At 37.0% G+C, this 18,334-nt stretch overlaps 4 protein-coding genes across 5 annotated transcripts; 1 reads left to right on the top strand and 3 right to left on the bottom strand.

The window, feature by feature from the left end:
* The first annotated feature begins 557 nt into the window (after window positions 1-557).
* On the top strand, window positions 558-4,321 carry LOC141350291 (G2/M phase-specific E3 ubiquitin-protein ligase-like). Its single transcript, XM_073855376.1, has 6 exons — window positions 558-571; window positions 1,319-1,647; window positions 2,870-3,048; window positions 3,123-3,295; window positions 3,455-3,669; window positions 3,960-4,321. The coding sequence occupies exons 1-6, from the start codon at window positions 558-560 to the stop codon at window positions 4,205-4,207; spliced, it is 1,158 nt and encodes a 385-aa protein (XP_073711477.1). The 3' UTR covers window positions 4,208-4,321.
* On the bottom strand, window positions 4,215-8,277 carry LOC129419612 (uncharacterized). Of its 2 annotated transcripts, none has more exons than XM_073856065.1 (6): window positions 7,609-8,277; window positions 7,391-7,524; window positions 6,998-7,145; window positions 5,877-6,125; window positions 5,083-5,299; window positions 4,215-5,005 (listed from the first exon to the last, which is right to left on the bottom strand). In XM_073856065.1, exons 1-6 carry the CDS (start codon window positions 7,959-7,961, stop codon window positions 4,817-4,819), a joined length of 1,290 nt encoding a protein of 429 aa, XP_073712166.1. In that variant the 5' UTR covers window positions 7,962-8,277; the 3' UTR covers window positions 4,215-4,816. The 2 variants fall into 2 exon arrangements, with proteins under 2 accessions (XP_073712166.1, XP_073712165.1); XM_073856064.1 differs by having other exon boundaries at window positions 5,083-5,353; window positions 7,609-8,276.
* Window positions 8,278-11,968: 3,691 nt separating this feature from the next.
* LOC129430009 (acyl-coenzyme A thioesterase 1) lies at window positions 11,969-14,008 on the bottom strand. The gene is made up of 3 exons (XM_055187016.2): window positions 13,461-14,008; window positions 13,068-13,270; window positions 11,969-12,913 (listed from the first exon to the last, which is right to left on the bottom strand). Exons 1-3 carry the CDS (start codon window positions 13,972-13,974, stop codon window positions 12,308-12,310), a joined length of 1,323 nt encoding a protein of 440 aa, XP_055042991.2. The 5' UTR covers window positions 13,975-14,008; the 3' UTR covers window positions 11,969-12,307.
* Window positions 14,009-15,634: 1,626 nt separating this feature from the next.
* Window positions 15,635-17,850, bottom strand: acot20 (acyl-CoA thioesterase 20). Its single transcript, XM_055185777.2, has 3 exons — window positions 17,101-17,850; window positions 16,709-16,911; window positions 15,635-16,566 (listed from the first exon to the last, which is right to left on the bottom strand). Exons 1-3 carry the CDS (start codon window positions 17,609-17,611, stop codon window positions 15,961-15,963), a joined length of 1,320 nt encoding a protein of 439 aa, XP_055041752.2. The 5' UTR covers window positions 17,612-17,850; the 3' UTR covers window positions 15,635-15,960.
* Between the last annotated feature and the right edge of the window lie 484 nt (window positions 17,851-18,334).

Genomic DNA, 18,334 nt, shown 5'->3' with positions numbered 1-18,334 from the left:
CGGTTAATAACGTTCCATGTCAGCTGTGGGACATACAAATAAGTAGGCTGATCATTAGGACATTAAACTTTAATTATAAGTCTACATAATTTTCCTTAAGTGTCATCAAACATTAAAAAAGGCTACATTATGTAAGCGGCATAACTGTTATTCTGACATGCCTACATTTGTTGAGTGCACTTAAACATGCGCACACACACAGACAGAGGACAAATTCCAAACAGCGCTTCGGGAAGAAGATGCGGCAAAAACAGTTGCTCCACATAAAGTGAAAATTACGGTGTTCTTCAGTGCTTTATTCGCCAAATGTATTTTATACATCAAGAGTTCTGATCTTTGAAGGGCATAGGGATAATTCCATATGATTGGAGTAAGACCAGACACATTCAAACGCATGTGCGTACAGAACATTTTCCACTTTAGCACCTTTTTGCGGTTAAATTGTTTAAAATCACTTAAGTGTTAACATTTGCAAGCCTTTGAAATACATGCAAATAATCAACTTTCAACCTATTTAAATTTGTGTATTAATCCGCGAATCGCAAACAAGCAGAACCATGGGTAGTGATCTGTAAGGATCATGGATCAACTGTTACACCACTAATTAGTATTAAAAAAACAAACATCTTGAGATACTTGGTAGCCTACCTCTTATGATTGAGCATTAAAGACTTGGGCTTTAGTGGGCTACTTGCTGGTGGCAAGCTTCCCATTTCTCTGATGAGTCAACGACGACCGGAAGTGAACTTCACCGAGTCATATTGCACAGAAATCTTATCAAAGAACGGAAAAATAACGGTATTACCATTTACCATTATTTTCAATTAACGGTTCTGTTCCGGAACATATATTTTTGGAAAGTTTCTGGTTTAGTTTCTGTTCCTTGCAAAACATCAAAAGTTTCTGGTTTTCGTTTTCGTTCCATGAACAGGTTCAAAGCCTTGATTTCAAATACTTATATCACTCACAACAGTGGTCTGGCCAGGATATTGTCATTTAAAAAGTGGAGTTGCAGCCCTCAACTGATGTTTATGTTGTCATTTTGTATATTGGCCACCAGTTGTGTGATTGCAGTACCAGTTTTGGCCACAAGTTTTGTGATTGCAATACCAGTTTTGGCCACAATCCTACATACTGTTCCTTTAAAATAAAACTTCTACATGGTGGTATTAACTGATGTTAAATAAACTGGTCCTCATTAAACTCTGTTGAAATATGATTTTCCATTAACTAAAGCTAACCTTGGACTTTTCATGAGATTTGCTGACAGTTGCAAATAGCAGTCATTTTACCTCTTGTTTTTTTCATTACTGTACAGGACTGACCTTAAAACTATCTTGAACAGACTTGGGGAAAAGATTGATCACACTTCGTGCCCGGCCAGCAATCACATAAACATATGCAGGGACTACACTGGCAACGTCCATAACATACTAAAGAGTACAGTTCAGGCCTTTAAGCGGCGAAAGTTTAATCCTGAGGCCAGATTGGATGTCATTTTTGTTGACAGTGAACAAATATCCGAAGGTTCAGTAGATGGTGGTGGACCCACTCGGGAGTATTTAAGATTGCTTATGAAAGCCATTCATCAGTCCAGCATATTTGAAGGACCAGAGACAGATAAGACACTGGCTCTCGATAGTCAAGGTATGTTCTACATCAGTGGTGACCAACCCTGTTCCTGGAGATCTACCCTCCTGCATATTTTAGTTCCAACCCAGCTTCAACACACCTGACTCTAATTTTTAGGGAGCCCTAAATGCCTGATTGCCAGGTTCAGGTGTGTCTGATTGGGGTTGGAGCTGAACTCTGCAGGACAGTAGATCTCCAGGAACGGATTTGACACCACTGATCTACATTGTGTATTATCTTCATGTGATTATATTGTTGTTGAACAGTAAAGTTCTTTTGCAGGTAAGGAAAACCTAATACAAAATTGACATACCACCCTAAAGGTGGTTTAAAGGTCCTGTTTTTCCTGTGTTTTTGAAGCTTTGACTGTGTTTATGGTGCACAATATAACGTGTTCATGTTTCATGTATGTAAAAATGCAGTATTTTTCACACAGTTACTCATCTCTATTAGGTGTGGGTGATAAATCGCCTGCGATTCTCATGTGTATCTCATCAGTAAAGCCGGTTTCATGATTGGTAGTAAATCACCATCACTTGCTTTCAGATGGAGCAGCATTTACTACACTGAGCTGTATTTCACAGAGAAGCTCAGCAAAATCGTGTTCTCTGTGTAGTAAATGCCGCTCCATCTGAAAGCAGGTGATGGTGATTTACTACCAATCATGAAACCGGCTTTACTGATGAGATGCGCATAAGAATCGCAGGCGATTTATAGACCACCCCTAATCTCTACACCCTTGTTTTCACTGTCCTAAAAACGGGCTGATGTCTTCCTTGTTCTATGAATTCCCTCCTTCAGAAATGCGTATTGAGTTCTGATTGTGTAGCTGGTTTAGTGTGTGATTCAGCAGCAGCTTAGTTTAGCTGGTAACTGGCATAGTCCTGTGGGCAGAGGTTAATCAAAAACTCTTATATTGACGTCATTCACTTATATTGGGAAGTAGAGGGCTGAATTCCAAACCAGCCGTTCTCTGTAGTCCTTGAAAAGCGAATTCTGTTAAATAAAATCGCTTGTCATTGAACTTTGAGCTCTATAATTTTGCAGGTATTATTTATGTTTTAAAAATGAGATCACGAAAAACATGATTTTTAAATTGTTTAAAAAAATGTAACAAAATGCCATTAACACAGTCCTATACGTAGGAGTAGATATTTACTGGGAAGATTCCTCGTATTTCTCAGCACATTAAGCATTGCATGTTTTGTCATGAAAATAAAGATTATTTTTTTCACAGCCTTAGAAGGAAAACTATACACACAGATAGCACGGATGATATCTGTGTGTGCAATACATGGAGGTGTGGCACCAAATTTCTTCTCGGAGAGGTTGTTTAATCAGGTGTGTGATAAACCCACTGCCCGTGCAACATTGGATGAAGTGAGTGATGTCACATTCAAAGAAAAACTACTAAAAGTGAGTCTTGCTCTGTCAGTAATAATTTATACGAATTCATGCAACATTTAAAACAGTGATTGTAATGTTTTTAGATTAAAGAAGCAAGAACTGTTGAAGATGCAAAAGCTGCAATAGAGGAGGCAGAGGACAGCCTGGCTATTGTTGGGTCTTGCAGAATCATCACAACACTGAAGCAGAGGGATGCACTTGTGCAATCTGCTGTCAATTTCTTTGTTGAGGGCAGATTAAATGTTGCATTGCAACAGTAAGTATTTGTTTAACACGCACACATTAATTAAATTACTGCTATGTGCTCAAATATATCATTCGGTACATTTTGTGGAAACAAATCATTAAGGCCTTAAAGTCAATTACCTATTTGTAGATGGTAATTTGGGAATTTTTTGAATGCCTTTTTATGCAGGTTTGTGGAGGGCTTCACCACACTTGGACTCCTCAAAGAGATGAGAGCACACCCAGATCTGTTCCATAGCATGTTTGTGAAGGATGTGAGGCCTTTGAAGGCTAGCGACCTCTCAACACTTTTCCAAGTCAGCTTTTCAGAATCAGGGACACACAAAAGAGAGCTAGAAAACCAGACTGTATGCTACTGGCGAGACTGGCTAATTGATGTTGAAGGTACAATAATTTAAGTCTGTTTTGTTACATGCAATATGAATTTTTTTTCTTTGCTTTGTACAGCTGCTGTGAACTTTTGTGCCAAATGTTTAGTCTTATCCCTAAAATACAATACATACCTTTCTACACTTAAAAATGACTTTAAGATGTATTGTGAAAACTTAATGTAGTTCAGACTGTTATTGGAATGTGTAACTATCAAGTGCCCTACATTAAGTATAAAACACCTTGTTCAAGTTACATAAACATTATTGTTGGGTATTTAAAATAAACGAAGACTTTTTTTTTAGAAGGAGAATGTGCGCCACTAACTTTGGAGAATGTGCTCGAGTTCGCATCTGGGGCTTCCACGATACCTCCCTGCGGTTTTTTCCCTCAGCCCACAATTGAAGTCTTTCCAGAAGAACTTGGCAAAATATTTCCTGAAGCAAATACGTGTGTCCTTGTTCTAAAATTACCGGTTCACAAAGACTATGATTCTTTTAAAGCACAAATGTGCAATGCTGTGCTTTGGGCACCAACATTTGGATTAGTTTAAAAATGTACCAGGTTCATTGTGCACTTTATTTATAGCTCATTTTAGAAGTTTTATAGTGCACTATTCAACATGTTAAAATTAAGCTTTTAAATCAGAACTGAGTTTTGTTGAATTTAAGCTTTTAAATAAGTTTTGAAACAAAAACATGTTGTTAGGGTCCTAGCACCTCAGTGCTCAGGCCCTATTGTTTTATTGTTATTACAACAGACCACTCTTATAAACAGTGGTTCTCTGATAGCAAAGATAATCAATTTAATGTTAAAGGGATGGTTCACCCAAAAATGAAAATTGTGTCACTTACTCGCCTTCAAATATGTATACATTTCTTTGTTCTGATGAACAGGAGGGAGGATATTTTGTGAAATGTTTGTAACCAAACCATTTGTGAACCCCATTCACTTCAATAGTAGAAAAAAGGTTCCACAAACATTTCTCAAAATGTCTTCCCTTGTGTCCATCAGAACAAAAATGTGTACAGCTTTGTAACAACATGAGTGTAAGTAAATAACACAATTTTCATTCTTGGGCAAACCATCCCTTCAACATTAAATTGATCGTCTTTGCTATTTGATACATCAGTTATATATACAGTCAATGTTCATCCGTTCTTTAATGATCCAGCATTTCTCGAAGAATCCGTACAGTCTCAATGTACACTGGTAGCATCTCTGCCAATGGTACAGTTGGATTTGGCAGTGTGGAAAGTTCTACCACAGACAGGTCTCTGGGAAGGTGTAGCTCAGGAATTTGAACTGAAGGTCGTTGTGGGCCTCTCCACCATCTGTTGTCATCATCTGTCTGTAATTTAATTTTGTTTATCAGGTGTAACAGTCAGATACATTATATGCAAGACTGGTTCCATATTGATTAAATACCTGAGAAATGTGTAGTGTGTGTCTATCTCTTTCTTTGCTTGACCACAGCTGAAGAGGGGACTGGTTTCTTGCAGATCTTAAGGAATGGTTGTTCCATGCTCTCTGAAATTGTTGCAGATGTGACTGGATGTGTGGCATGTAACATCTATGTAAAGCATAGAGGTCTGTCTCCTTGTCTGGATTAAGCCACCCCTCAGCTTCCAGACGAAGGAAAGTGCTGTAGAATAGATCAAGGACATTTTCAAAAACATCTCTCCACAGTCGCTCGATCCTAAAAAAAAAATAAGATCAAGTGTCAGTTGTTACATATAACAACACTTTAAAAGTTAAAATTAACAGTTAATTTTATTTTATATTTACATGCAATGTAATAGATAAATGCAGTCACTGTGTTAAATTAGAAAATTTAATCAAAACAAATGTTAGAAGCTACAGTATAGGTAGTAGGTTAAATAGTCTTAAGTCTTTGTTTACTTTGGGAAAGGGCATTAGAACAAGTAATAAAATGTCAGTATTTTATTAATAGTTGTTAGTCCAGGAACTATTTACAAGTATCACTATTACAGCCATTTGGTCCATTTACAGTTGTCCAAATAATTTATTAATGTCTAAACTCACACAATTGTTTACATCAAATAAAAGCTATAACTGTGCTAATTCATAATGTAATTTAAAAGCTGAATTTAGTTCAAATTAGGTCGATGCATTGCTTGTAACTAACAAGAAATAGTTAAAAATGAGACGGTAATACAAATTTTAAAACTAAGCAGATACTTAATTGGAGTATCAATCACCTTTGATTGTGTACACTTCTTCCTGCAATGTGACTGTTCCTGTTGATTCCACAATTAGTCACCATGAAGCGTGCCACCAGAACGTTTTCCCCTCCCTTATCTGATCTGACTCTTGAGGGGACGCCATACTGGTCCACTGCTGACAGGAAACTTTCCAGAACAGTTTGGGCTCTGTTGTTTGTTGCTGCAGTCAGGTAAACAATGAGCCGTGAAAACCCATCAACACCACCATGCACAACTATTCTCCATCTGCAAATATTAAGAGATAATGTATATAAGCCACTCTGCACAGCAGCTCTAACAGACACACACTGTCGTGAATTTTTTCAGGAGAATCAGAGACGGTTGAGATGTAAAATTCTCTTCAAAGTATTTTATTAAAGAATTGTGTCCGACAGCTTGAAACAATACTGGTCATAGGGTGTACACCTGGTAAAATGATAATGACCCCGTTCTGAGTTTTTCAGTATATTATATAGTGGTCCAGTAGCCCTGCCTTTCTTTCACTCTGTACTATCCCAATGCTCAGCAGACTCCTGCCTTTAGGCCCCTTAGCTCCTTCTCATAACAACTTGGTGATGCTGTGGCTTTATCTCTGTACCCTTCAAGACATACATAAATCCTCACACTGGTGGTAAAAACAGTGTCTTTGTTCTCTAACACATCATACAACCATTTTGCTATCCTTACCATGGACACCCTCATCTCCTCCAGGCCCAGCTGTGGAACAACACATTCATATGCAAGCAACAGAGAGACAACTTAAAACTTAATTCATGTAGACCTTAACCAAAAAACCCATTAAAAGCATACCATATAAAACATTTATACTAATCTGTAAGATAAAACACTCAAAATTTCTCTACCATAACACACACAAACACAATGAAAACAAGATCATAAACTCACGGTGCATCCACTGCATACAAATTCTACTAGTGTTAAAGTGTAAACTGGATTACTAATCAGCTCTTAACAACAAATACAAAAAGGGGTAAGACAATTTCTCCAAGAAAATATAATGATCTGAGTGAGACCATTATCAACATAATTCCCCCACCAAACAACCCCCATTATCTGACAATTGTGAACAGAAGTTTAGAGCATCGGATTTGGCCTACCTTATAAGCTTATGATTCCCGTCAACATGCCACAGGCTATTTGGAGCTGGTACAGAGTACACTCTTCGTCTAACGGTGCGTAGTGAGAGCCTACGCATCAGAACTCCTTCAGCGTCTACTCGCCTTAACGATGCCAGTACACGGCTCCCTAAAATAGAGTAATTGCATAATTAACACATGATCTTGTAAGACATTAATTGTTACATTTAATAAAAGCAATAAGCTCTTTTACAACAGCCTAAAACAAGACTCAACCAGTATGAGCCCCGGAACTTAACCGTTTGATAATAAACAAATGTCTGCCCACAATTTTCATAAGGCCAGTATTTTGGTTGAAAGTATTATTCTGTTTAAAGTGTTCAATAACAGTGTACAAATAAATCAAGTTCTTACGTTTGACAAAAAGTTGCTTTGACCTCAAGTGACCTAGTATCAGCTTGTAGCCAGCGCTGGGGAAATTGCGATGAATGTCAGACACGATCACGTCTAACTCAGCGTCACTAACACTTTTGTTCAAGTCCACTCGTCTGTGTACACAAAAAGTAAAGCTATTAAAAACAACTTTATATCGTTATGTGTCTGTATGTCATCATCCATAGCAGCTATCTTACCTTAACCCCCATCGTGTAATCCTGCGATTAAGTGTTTTCAAAGACACACCAAAACGTTTTGCCATCTCACTGCGAGGGATGCCAAGTGAGATTTGCATTTGTAGTTGGTCTTGTGGTATGTCAATACTGGGCTGAAACTCTGAGACATTACCAATGCGAATTAAACGCTCCACGTCATTAAACTTAGTCCATACCGTGTCCTCAACATGCCGACTGGATGCTTCCAGGTTTCTTCTAAGATTAAGCAATGTCGTCAACGCATAATCATAGTTCACTAGATCATTAATGTTACTCTCCACATAGTTAGCCAAAGAAATTACAGCATTTATAGTGTTGGTCCACGTTTCCTCCATTTTAAGTTACCGTCTTTCTCAGGTCCTCATCCGAGATCAATCTACGCATGACGTACAATCAGAGCCAATCAGCGAGCTTGTTACATCCACCTGGCCATAGTTAATTTGCATTTCTCATTTGACCATTTGCAAGGACCCAAAGAGTCACGGAAAAGCTAAATAGAGAAGCTAAAACGAAAAGCAAATCGAGTAGCGAAAAGAATAAGGAGAACCATCGGGAAAATGAAAACAGAAATGTTAAACGGAAATGCCCTTTTAAATGCCTAATTTAAACCTGTATTTGTAGTTCAATTTATAAATCCAGTTATTTATTTCTCTTTTTGGATCGCTTTTGAAGTGCATTTTGAGGTTCCATTGTTTAATTGGGAATTTGTAAGTGCAATTTGGAATGATGGACTTGTTGGGTGTTTTGTGTTGTTTTTGTGGATTGTTGTATTGATTTGAACTGTTTATTAATGTATTAATATTTCATTTCTACATTATTTTTATAATCTCACTTTTTATTGCCTAATAAAATGTTACATAATGATTTTTTTTGTAACTTTGTCTATTTATTTATAGATTAATAAATGAATTTTTAAACAAATGTATTAATTGCTATTTTTGATTGTCCAGGTAGTTATTAAATATTGGAGTTCGTTATTGCATTTTGCATGACTCTTGTGGTCCACCATAGTTCTGTGGGAGTTGCAAGATTTTGCATAATGTTTACAGAGTTCTTCAAGTCATACAATTTTGTTGTTTTTAATCTTTTTTGCATGAAATATAAAATAAATCTGGATTAATTTAAACCATCAGCTGGGTTATGTCCCTTTTTGAGCCAAGGCTGTTTTGAAAAGAACCCAGCATTTCTTATTAAGAGTGTAAGGTGCGTCTGTTAAGGTTAAGGGTGCAGTGTGTAATTTTTAGAAGGCTCTCTTGACAGAAATGCAAAATAATATACAAAACTATATTATCAGGGGTGTATAAAGACCTTTCATAATGCACCATCATGTTTTTATTACCTTAGAATGCGACATTTTTATCTACATACACCGAGGGTCCCCTTACATGGAAGCCGCCATTTTGTGCCGCCATGTTTCTACAGAAGCTCTTAACGGACAAACTTTTTTATTAAGTTGTCTCCAATGATGACATGTTTGTTCTGTGTCGGCTACCGTAGCTTCTCTATGCATTTCAAAAGCAAGGGGTGAGCTGTGAACTGAGCTGTTGGTTGCAATTTGCAACCTCACCACTAGATGCCGCAAAAATTTACACACTGCACCTTTAAAGCCCACATGAAATTAAAATTTAACTTTTCTCCTTTTAGTATTTATACGTTAGGCTAAAGAATAAATTTAAACCGGTGTTGTCCAAGACACTGACAAAATTCTTATACAAGAAGATACAAGCATTTAAAATGTGCGCTAAAAAAGTCTAGAATTTTTATGACATCATCCTACACTTCAGCTTCTCATTAAATTTCCTGTCCGATCAAACGCTCTTTAGATGCTGAAGCGTCCCGCCCTTTACGTTTTGTTACACTATGTCTTTGCTGGACTGTGTCATAAATGAAACACTATTGGTTGTTTTAAAAGAGGGGGAGGGGCTTCTCTATAGTTCTGTTCTGAGTTTTCGGCGCGTTCAAAACAGCCTACTTTTATACTATATAGTGTGCGAAAAGCAGCCGGCGAGGCAAATAGTATGTCCGAATTCATATTATTTGAAAAACAGTAGGCAAAAAGCCGATCCGAGCTGTTCATTCGATGGACACTTTGTGTGTTTCATTCAAAATTACATGAAAGCGGTAACGTAAATAAATGTAAATAAATATAAATAAATATATTAAACAGCTGTCCCTTGTGTTTAAATTGCACTTGATTAAAGTCATTCCAGTTAACGACTTGTTTTGATGACGTATGTCACGTGATGTATCAAACGTGGCGGATATAGTACGTCCGAATTCATTCATACTATCCATATTCATACTATGTAGTGCACATTCGAAGGCACTTCAGTGGGACTTTAAAGGAAAACGCCATCGTTTTTCAATATTTTACTATGTTCTTACCTCAACTTAGACAAATTAATACATACCATATATCTTTTTTCAATGCGTGCACTGTTTCAATACAGTGCCTCGTGAATGTGTTAGCATTTAGCCTTGCCCCACTCATTTCTATGGCTTCAAACAGGGATGAATTTAGAAGCCACCAAATACTTCCATGTTTTCCCTATTTAAAGACTGTTACATGAGTAGTTACACGAGTAAGTATGGTGGCACAAAATAAAACTTTTGTTTGGAGCCATAGGAATGAATGGGGCTAGGTTAAATGCTAACACATTCAAGAAGCACTGTAGGCTACAAAGATTAAAAGTGCATGCATTGAAAATAGATAGGTAAGTATTAATTCATCTAAGTTGGGGTAAGAACATAGTAAAATATTGAAAAACGGTGGTGTTTTCCTTTAATAACTCAATCCATGCACTTTAAAACTGCTATTGAAGCCAATTAAATACAGTTTTCATATCTGTGATGTTCTCGTTTAAATAAAACACCTTGTAAGGCCAACTGTTAAGATGGATATAATGTCTGCACTAAATCCACACTTTTAAATATTCTTTACATTCTCTGCTTTACATTATGTCTACTAAGAATGCTTAACACGTGCAGACCTTAAAAACAGCAATGGTAGCTACACCCTGCAGTCTTGCATTCAATAAGCTCTGCTTTTGTTTGCTTGTTTTCTTGTGGAGCGATCGGTAAGAGGGGAATTTTGACAACCCATGAGGAATCTCTACAGTTTATGTGAGTTCAGTGTTAACACACCATATGAAGGCACAATTTTACACTGACATTCATAGCCTAAAAAAGCACAATGTTACAGTACAATAGGGCATCTGCAAAACAGTAGATTGTAGTAAGCATTTTTATTTTTTTAGTAAGCATTTTCGATTGTAGCTTTGGCAGGACTCTAATATTTGTAAAAAATAACTTGGACTACACTTATTGTTGGCTCCTTTAATAAAATGTTAAATGCTCTCTCATTTCTAAGTCTAAATAAATGTAAATGAAGAGCTAATCTGTTTAAGTTATAGGCTTCATTATATGTGACATAATTGTCAAGCTTTTAGGCAAGCTTCTGTTTAATCTTTAGTCTCCTTTAAAATCTGAAGTAATATGCTAACAAATTTTTCATGGCAAACTGCATACTCTCACAGCTATAGCATATTCTTCTGTTTACCAAGAGTCTTTCCTCACAATAATACATTCTGGCAAGTGAACATCATTGGCCAGTGGGAATAGAGTTCATACATTTGAAGACAGACCACTGTAGTTTACATAAAGCTACAGTCTTTGTGAAAATACAACCAACCTTCACATATTTTTACCATTTTAATTCTTTATCTGTGTTGTACAGGACATGAAAATATTTTAATTTAAGCAATGAAAAACACAATGTCCTTAGTCTATTTGAAAGATTGTACGGACTGTAAAAGACGAACCAAGACTTTATAAATCTCCCCACTTCTACTCCATTAAGAACAACCGCCTTCTTTAAAGGGATTTGTATTTGAAAACCTGTTAAGGCCAACCCTTTGAATTCCCGTCCATCAAGAGTAAAAGCCTAGATTTAGGTAGGCAGTTTCTTCATCTACACGAGTGTGCTTGAATGAGTGAATGCAATAATCAATTCTTGGGATTGGCACTGTGGGTTTTTTTTAACAGTCCCTGTATAAATAATAAATCTATTCCTGTTAATCAACAGAAACCTTTAAGATCCTCCTCTAACAGTATAGGTTAACAGCAATGGTTCTTGATATGTGTTGAATGGAGTGCTTTATTAACACTGAGGGTATGCTGAAAGAGGATCTCAGCCTTCGTGTAGAAAAGATGTGCTGATAAAGCAAAAGGACACCAGTAACAACACATTTTTACTCTTAAGATTAAAGAGGTCCTCAAGACTGTGAAAAAACAAACAAGACTGTGCAATAAAAAAAGACATTGAGTGAGAGAATACAAGGACTGGAAGGAAGATTTTTATTTTATTAACAAATGTATAAATGCAAATTTTGTTTAGTATACATAGTAGACATTTATATAGGCTATATATACACAGTATGTTGGCAGTATGTGTGATATCCCTAGGAAACACACATTTTCATTGGTTGCTTGACTATATAAAACATTGCCATACTTTGTATGAAAAACAAACATATCAGTGGGATAAGAAGCAAATCACACTTAATCAAACAGTGGCTTGATCTTAATGACTTGATTAACTAGAAACATACAGGTAATTAGATGTCTATTAATAGAACAAGCATGCAGATCTTGAATCCTTCAGTGTCATGTATATCACATTTTAAAGCATTGATTTGTAGTTGTAATCAGCAGCACCTAAGTGTTTTTTGAAAAAATTCAAAATCTTTGACCATGCATCCAACTGCGCCTCTGAATGGGCCTTGGGCTCCCCACCAAAATAAACCACATGGCCCGCTGCGGCATGATAGTTTGCGAGACAAAATGGCATATAGGGCACCTCAATAAAGTGACCTGCCTTTTCATACGCCACCAGCTCGTAGTTATTTTTCCCATGCGCTTTGAGTCTGTCACATGCTAATCTTGCATAATAGGCACTTTGCCAATTTCTGTCAGCTTCTGACATGATAAACATGAAGCTACCCGTAGCACGCTCAATGGGTATAACACATGGGAGGTATTCTTTAGACATGGGGTCATGCATAACATCCCCAACATCTAAAATGCCTGATGGTGTCATTTTTATTTTACCAGTGTCCCAAAGCAGGGGTGGAAGGCAAATGTCTTTGTAGTGGATAGGCAGCAGTGTATTTGCGTTACATCCGTTGATACAAACCGTTGCCGATATGCCAGACAGGAAAGATGCCATTGACAAAGCGAGATCTCCACTTTTTGAGATAGAAATTAGGCCTATTTTTTGGCCTTTGACCTATGCATAAAGGTAAGAAATGCTGAAAATGACTGATGTAGATTACGGATATTCAAAATTACATTTGTGATACTTATGAAGGAGTTTTTTCTGTGTTTTGTGCAACTGCTTAAGATGCTATAATAACAAAGAAGGGATGTGTGTTTATACTGACCTCAGGCTGCTGTCGCAGAAATGTTATACTCTCTTCAAAAAACTCCAAATCAATTTTTTCTGCTTTTTTGTGGGTATCCTGGTAACCGTGAAAGGCCAAGGCTAACACAGCAAACCCTTGCTTTGCCAGCAGAGCTGCCCTCAACTCAAAAGGACCTCCTCTGAATACATAAGTATCCAAAATCCCAGGAAATGGTCCTGTTCCTGAATAACAAATACACTCAGCATAAAACCTTTATTTGCGCTTTAACAGGTTTCAATCTGAGTCGGACCTAAAATCTATTAAGAGTTTTAGATTGCACCCTTCCCTTTTCACCACAGAGGGGTGCTGTAAGACACAGAATACCCCATGTCAGTTCATAAATATAAAATAAATGTGGTGCATTTAACTGACCAGGTGGCATGAAAAGAACTCCTCTTATTCTGCCTTCGGTTAAAGGAACTCTCCGGACACCTTTAGCCATGCAATGTCTCTCATTTGTCGCTTTAGCAATGACTTTATCGTTGCTTAACACTTCAATGTCAACGAGAGCAGGACGCGTCACATCTGTTTTTGCAAACTTGCGGCTTTGCTCATCAGCTTTCAGTGACCAGAATAAGCCCATTGGTTCAACACCTGTGAAGCTGCCACCAAGCGAGGGATGACGGCTAAGGTCAACCTGACCACTGTCGTCTGCTTTGTATGTGGCCGAAGCCGTGAAGACCAGACCATTATCATCTGTGATCTTTGAACGAAGATCCACGCGTTGTTGCGGATTTAAACCACTTACGGTCACGTGCACTGGGTCTTCAAATGAGCATTTGTAACTGGGCGACAAACCAATGTTGACCCCTGTGGTATACTGCATTTTTGCACAAGGAGTTTTTCTTGCGAATGGTCTAAACACGAACTTGACCACCGACAACATTTCAGCTGTTGGACAATGACCTCCAGGATGACGATGGTGCCCAGTGCCCTCTAGAGTTCGGAGGATAGGGAACTTTGTATAGTTTTTTTAATTCTTTAAAGTTTTTGTTGTTGTTGTCTAAAACAGACAAGTATGATACCTAAACGTATAAGATGAAAAAATATTACACCTAATAAAACATTATGAACGGTTCAAATTAAATAAAAGTATTTAATAAACATTTATAATATAACAATAGTATCAAGTATCATGTGAAGTAAAATGCAGTTATTCAAGTATCCATTGACATAGCTGAAACAGGACCATCTGTGTTGTATTGCCCAGCCTCTTACAAGTTTTTTCTGAATAAAATCTGTTGTAATATGCTAACATATTTTTCATTGGAAACTGCATACTCTCACAGCTATAGCATATTCTTCTGTTTACCATGAGTCTTTCCTCGCAATAATACATTCTGGCAAGTGAACATCAATGGCCAGTGGGAATAGAGTTCATACATTTGAAGACAGACCACTGTAGCTTACATAAAGCTATAGTTTCTGTGAAAATAACCAACCTCCACATACTTATACCATTTTAATACTTTATCTTTGTTGTACAGGACATATTACTTTATTAATTTGTTAGGATAAACAAATACGATGGAATTCATTGGGTACGTCAGCTGTGTGATATATCATTTATCAAAATATCTTCTTTTGTGTTCATCAGAAAAAAGAATGCATACAGGTTACAACATGAGGATGAGAAAATTTTGACAGAATTTTCATGTTTGGGTGAACTATCCCTTTAATAGGCGCGTTTGAATTATGCTTAGTCATTCGAAAGATACATTAGAAATAGGTAAAGATGAATTATAATCCAATGCTCAAGAAATAAAAATAATCATGTTTAAAGACACTAACGATCAAATATTTAAACTTTATTTGGAGTTGCTCATCATGAATATCTCAGGACAGCATTCCTCCATATGCAAACAATAAAGCATTTCAAGTACTGTATTATTTTCAGTAACAAAATTATCTATTTAAAGATGACATTTTTTAACTGTAAGCAGTGAAAAATAATCTATCTTATATAAAAACAAATGTGAAAGACTGTAGGGACTGTAAAAGATGAACCAAGACTATAAATCTCGCCATTTCTACTCCAAACAACCAACAAACACATTACGAACAACCGCCTTCTTTAAAGGGATTTGTATTTGAAAACCTGTTAAGGCCAACCCTTTGAATTCCCTGCCATCAAGAGTAAAACCCTAGATTTAGGTAGGCAGTTTTCTTCATCTACATGAGTGTGCTTGAATGAGTGAATGCAATAATCAATTCTTGGGATTGGCACTGTGGGTTATTTTAACAGTCCCTATATAAATAATACATTTATTCCAGTTAATCAACAGGAACCTTTAAGAGGCTCCTCTAACAGTATGAGTTAACAGCAATGGTTCTTAATATATGTTTTATGGAGTGCTTTAGTAACACTGAGGGTATGCTGAAAAAGGATCTCAGCCTTCGTGTAAAAGAGATGTGCTGATAATTCAAAAAGACACCAGCAACAACACATTTTTACTCTTAAGATTGAAGAAGTCCTTAAGACTGCTGTGAAGAAAAAAAACAAGGCTGTGCAATAAAAAAGACATTGAGTGAGATAATACAAGGACTGGAAGGAAGATTTTTATTTTATTAACAAATGTATAAATGCACATTTTGTTTAGTATACATATAGACATTTAAGCTATATATACACTGTATGTTGGCAGTATGTGTGATATCCCTAGGTAACACACATATTCATTGGTTGCTTGACTATATGAAAAATTGCCATACTTTGTATGAAAAACAAACATATCAGAGGGATTAGAAGCAAATCACACTTAATCAAACAGTGGCTTGATCTTAATGACTTAATTAACTACAAACATACAGGTAACTAGATGTCTATTAATAGAACAAGCATGCAGAATCTTTCCTTTAGTGTCATCACATTTTAAAGCTTTGATTTGTAGTTGTAATCAGCAGCACCTAAGTGTTTTTTAAAAAATGTCAAAATCTTTGCCCATGCATCCAACTGCGCCTCTGAATGGGCCTTGGGCTCCCCACCAAAATAAACCACTTGGCCCGCTGCGGCATGATAGTTTGCGAGACAAAATGGCATATAGGGCACCTCAATAAAGTGACCTGCCTTTTCATACGCCAACAGCTCGTAGTTATTTTTCCCATGCGCTTTGAGTCTATCGCATGCTAACCTTGCATAATAGGCACTTTGCCAATTTCTGTCAGCTTCTGACATGATAAACATGAAGCTACCCGTAGCACGCTCAATGGGTATAACACATGGGAGGTATTCTTTAGACATGGGGTCATGCATAACATCCCCAATATCTAAAAGGCCTGATGGTGTCATTTTTATTTTACCAGTGTCCCAAAGCAGGGGTGGAAGGCAAATGTCTTTGTAGTGGATAGGCACCAGTGTATTTGCGTTACATCCGTTGATCCAAACTGTAGCCGATATGCCAGACAGGAAAGATGCCATTGACAAAGCAAGATCTCCACTTTTTGAGATAGAAATTAGGCCTATTTTTTGGCCTTTGACCTATGAATAAAGGAAAGAAATGCTGGAAATGACTGATGTAGATTACTGACATTCAAAATTACATTTGTGATACTTTTAAGAGATTTTGTGCAAATGCTTAAGATGCTACAATAACAAGGAAGGGATGTGTGTGTATACTGACCTCAGGCTGCTGTCGCAGAAATGTTATACCCTCTTCAAAATACTCCAAATCAAATTTTTCGGCTTTTTTGGGTAAATCTTGGTAACCCTGAAAGGCCAAGGCTAACACAGCAAACCCTTGCTTTGCCAGCAGAGCTGCCCTCAACTCAAAAGGAAATCCTCTGAATACATATGTATCCAAAATCCCAGGAAATGGTCCTGTTCCTGAATAACAAATGCACTCAGCATTAAGACCATTATTTGTGCTTTAACAAATTTCAATCTGAGTCTGACCTAAAATGTAGGAGTATTAGACTGCATCTTTCCATTTTCACCACAGAGAGGTGCTGTAAGACACAGAATATGTAATGTCAGTTCATAAATATAAAAATAAAAGTGGGGCATTTAACTGACCAGGTGGCATGAAAAGAACTCCTCTGATTCTGCCTTCGGTTATAGGAACCCTCCGGACACCTTCAGCCATGCAGTGTCTCTCATTTGTCGCTTTAGCAATTACTTTATCGTTGCTTAACACTTCAATGTCAACGAGAGCAGGAAGCGTCACATCTGTTTTTGCAAACTTGCAGATTTGCTCACCAGCGTTCAGTGACCAGAATAAGCCCATTGGTTCAACACCGGTGAAGCTACCACCAAGCGAGGGGTGGCGGCTAAGGTCAACTTGACCACTGTCGTCTGCTTTGTATGTGGCCGAAGCCTTGAAGACAAAACCATTATCATCTGTGATCTTTGAGCGAAGATCCACGCGTTGTTGCGGATTTAAACCACTTACGGTCACGTGCACTGGGTCTTCAAATGAGCATTTGTAACTGGGCGACAAATCAATGTTGACCCCTGTGGTATACTGCATTTTTGCAAGAGTTTTTCTTGCGAATGGTCTAAACGCGAACTTGACCACCGACAACATTTCAGCTGTTGTACAATGACCAGGATGACGATGGTGCCCTCTAGAGTTCGGAGGATACGGAATTTTGTATAGTTATTTAATTCTTTAAAGTTTGTTTGGTTTTTTGTCTAAAACAGAAAAGTATGATATCTAAACGTATAAAATGAAAACTATTATACCTAATAAAAATATTATGGACGGTTAAAATCAAATTAGTATTTAATAAACATTTATAATATAACAATAGTATCAAGTATCATGTGAAGATTCAAGTACTCAAGTTATTCAAGTATTCGTTGACATAGCTGAAACAGTTGTGTTGTGTTGAATGGACACGCTTTTGTCTTTATTATTGTATAAAAACTTGTAAGACGGAACTTTGTGAGATCATGTTGGTTGTATTGCCCAGCCTCTTACAAGTTTTTATACAATAATAAAGATAAAAGCGTGTCCATTAGAAATGAGTAGAACTTACATAACTCTCAAAACATTTAATAAAATTATATATATTTATACACACATTTCCAAAATGGAAACACAATTTCCAAATATTATTTTTATACCTGCATTTCACTAAATAAACTGCAAGGAGTTTGGGTGTTCATATATTTAGCTTTTTGTATAAATAATTTCACAAGAATTACTATATGATTTACAAAAAATATTAACACCTCTTCCAAGTTACAGCTGATTTCTCATGAACTAGCATATCTCCTAAACTCCGCCCCTTTCTCGTACAGTTCG

This window comes from Misgurnus anguillicaudatus, chromosome 18 (genome assembly GCF_027580225.2).
Source record: "Misgurnus anguillicaudatus chromosome 18, ASM2758022v2, whole genome shotgun sequence".
NCBI classification, from domain to species: Eukaryota; Metazoa; Chordata; class Actinopteri; order Cypriniformes; family Cobitidae; genus Misgurnus; species Misgurnus anguillicaudatus.
The sequence above is the reverse complement of the archived record's forward strand: the minus strand, read 5'-3'. Positions and strand labels throughout refer to the sequence as shown.

Excerpts from the sequence above, each read along its gene's own strand:
- LOC141350291 (XM_073855376.1), top strand. Across the intron at positions 3,049-3,122 it reads TCAAAGAAAAACTACTAAAA|ATTAAAGAAGCAAGAACTGT; the intron begins GTGAGTCTTGCT and ends TAATGTTTTTAG. Across the intron at positions 3,670-3,959 it reads CTGGCTAATTGATGTTGAAG|AAGGAGAATGTGCGCCACTA; the intron begins GTACAATAATTT and ends CTTTTTTTTTAG.
- LOC129419612 (XM_073856064.1), bottom strand. The coding sequence starts at position 7,961 with ATGGAGGAAACGTGGACCAACACTATAAATGCTGTAATTTCTTTGGCT. Across the intron at positions 7,146-7,390 it reads AAAGCAACTTTTTGTCAAAC|GGAGCCGTGTACTGGCATCG; the intron begins GTAAGAACTTGA and ends ACTCTATTTTAG. Across the intron at positions 5,006-5,082 it reads ACACACTACACATTTCTCAG|ACAGATGATGACAACAGATG; the intron begins GTATTTAATCAA and ends ATTAAATTACAG.
- LOC129430009 (XM_055187016.2), bottom strand. The coding sequence starts at position 13,974 with ATGTTGTCGGTGGTCAAGTTCGTGTTTAGACCATTCGCAAGAAAAACT. Across the intron at positions 13,271-13,460 it reads AGTTCTTTTCATGCCACCTG|GAACAGGACCATTTCCTGGG; the intron begins GTCAGTTAAATG and ends TTTGTTATTCAG. Across the intron at positions 12,914-13,067 it reads TTCTGCGACAGCAGCCTGAG|GTCAAAGGCCAAAAAATAGG; the intron begins GTCAGTATAAAC and ends CTTTATGCATAG.
- acot20 (XM_055185777.2), bottom strand. The coding sequence starts at position 17,611 with ATGTTGTCGGTGGTCAAGTTCGCGTTTAGACCATTCGCAAGAAAAACT. Across the intron at positions 16,912-17,100 it reads AGTTCTTTTCATGCCACCTG|GAACAGGACCATTTCCTGGG; the intron begins GTCAGTTAAATG and ends TTTGTTATTCAG. Across the intron at positions 16,567-16,708 it reads TTCTGCGACAGCAGCCTGAG|GTCAAAGGCCAAAAAATAGG; the intron begins GTCAGTATACAC and ends CTTTATTCATAG.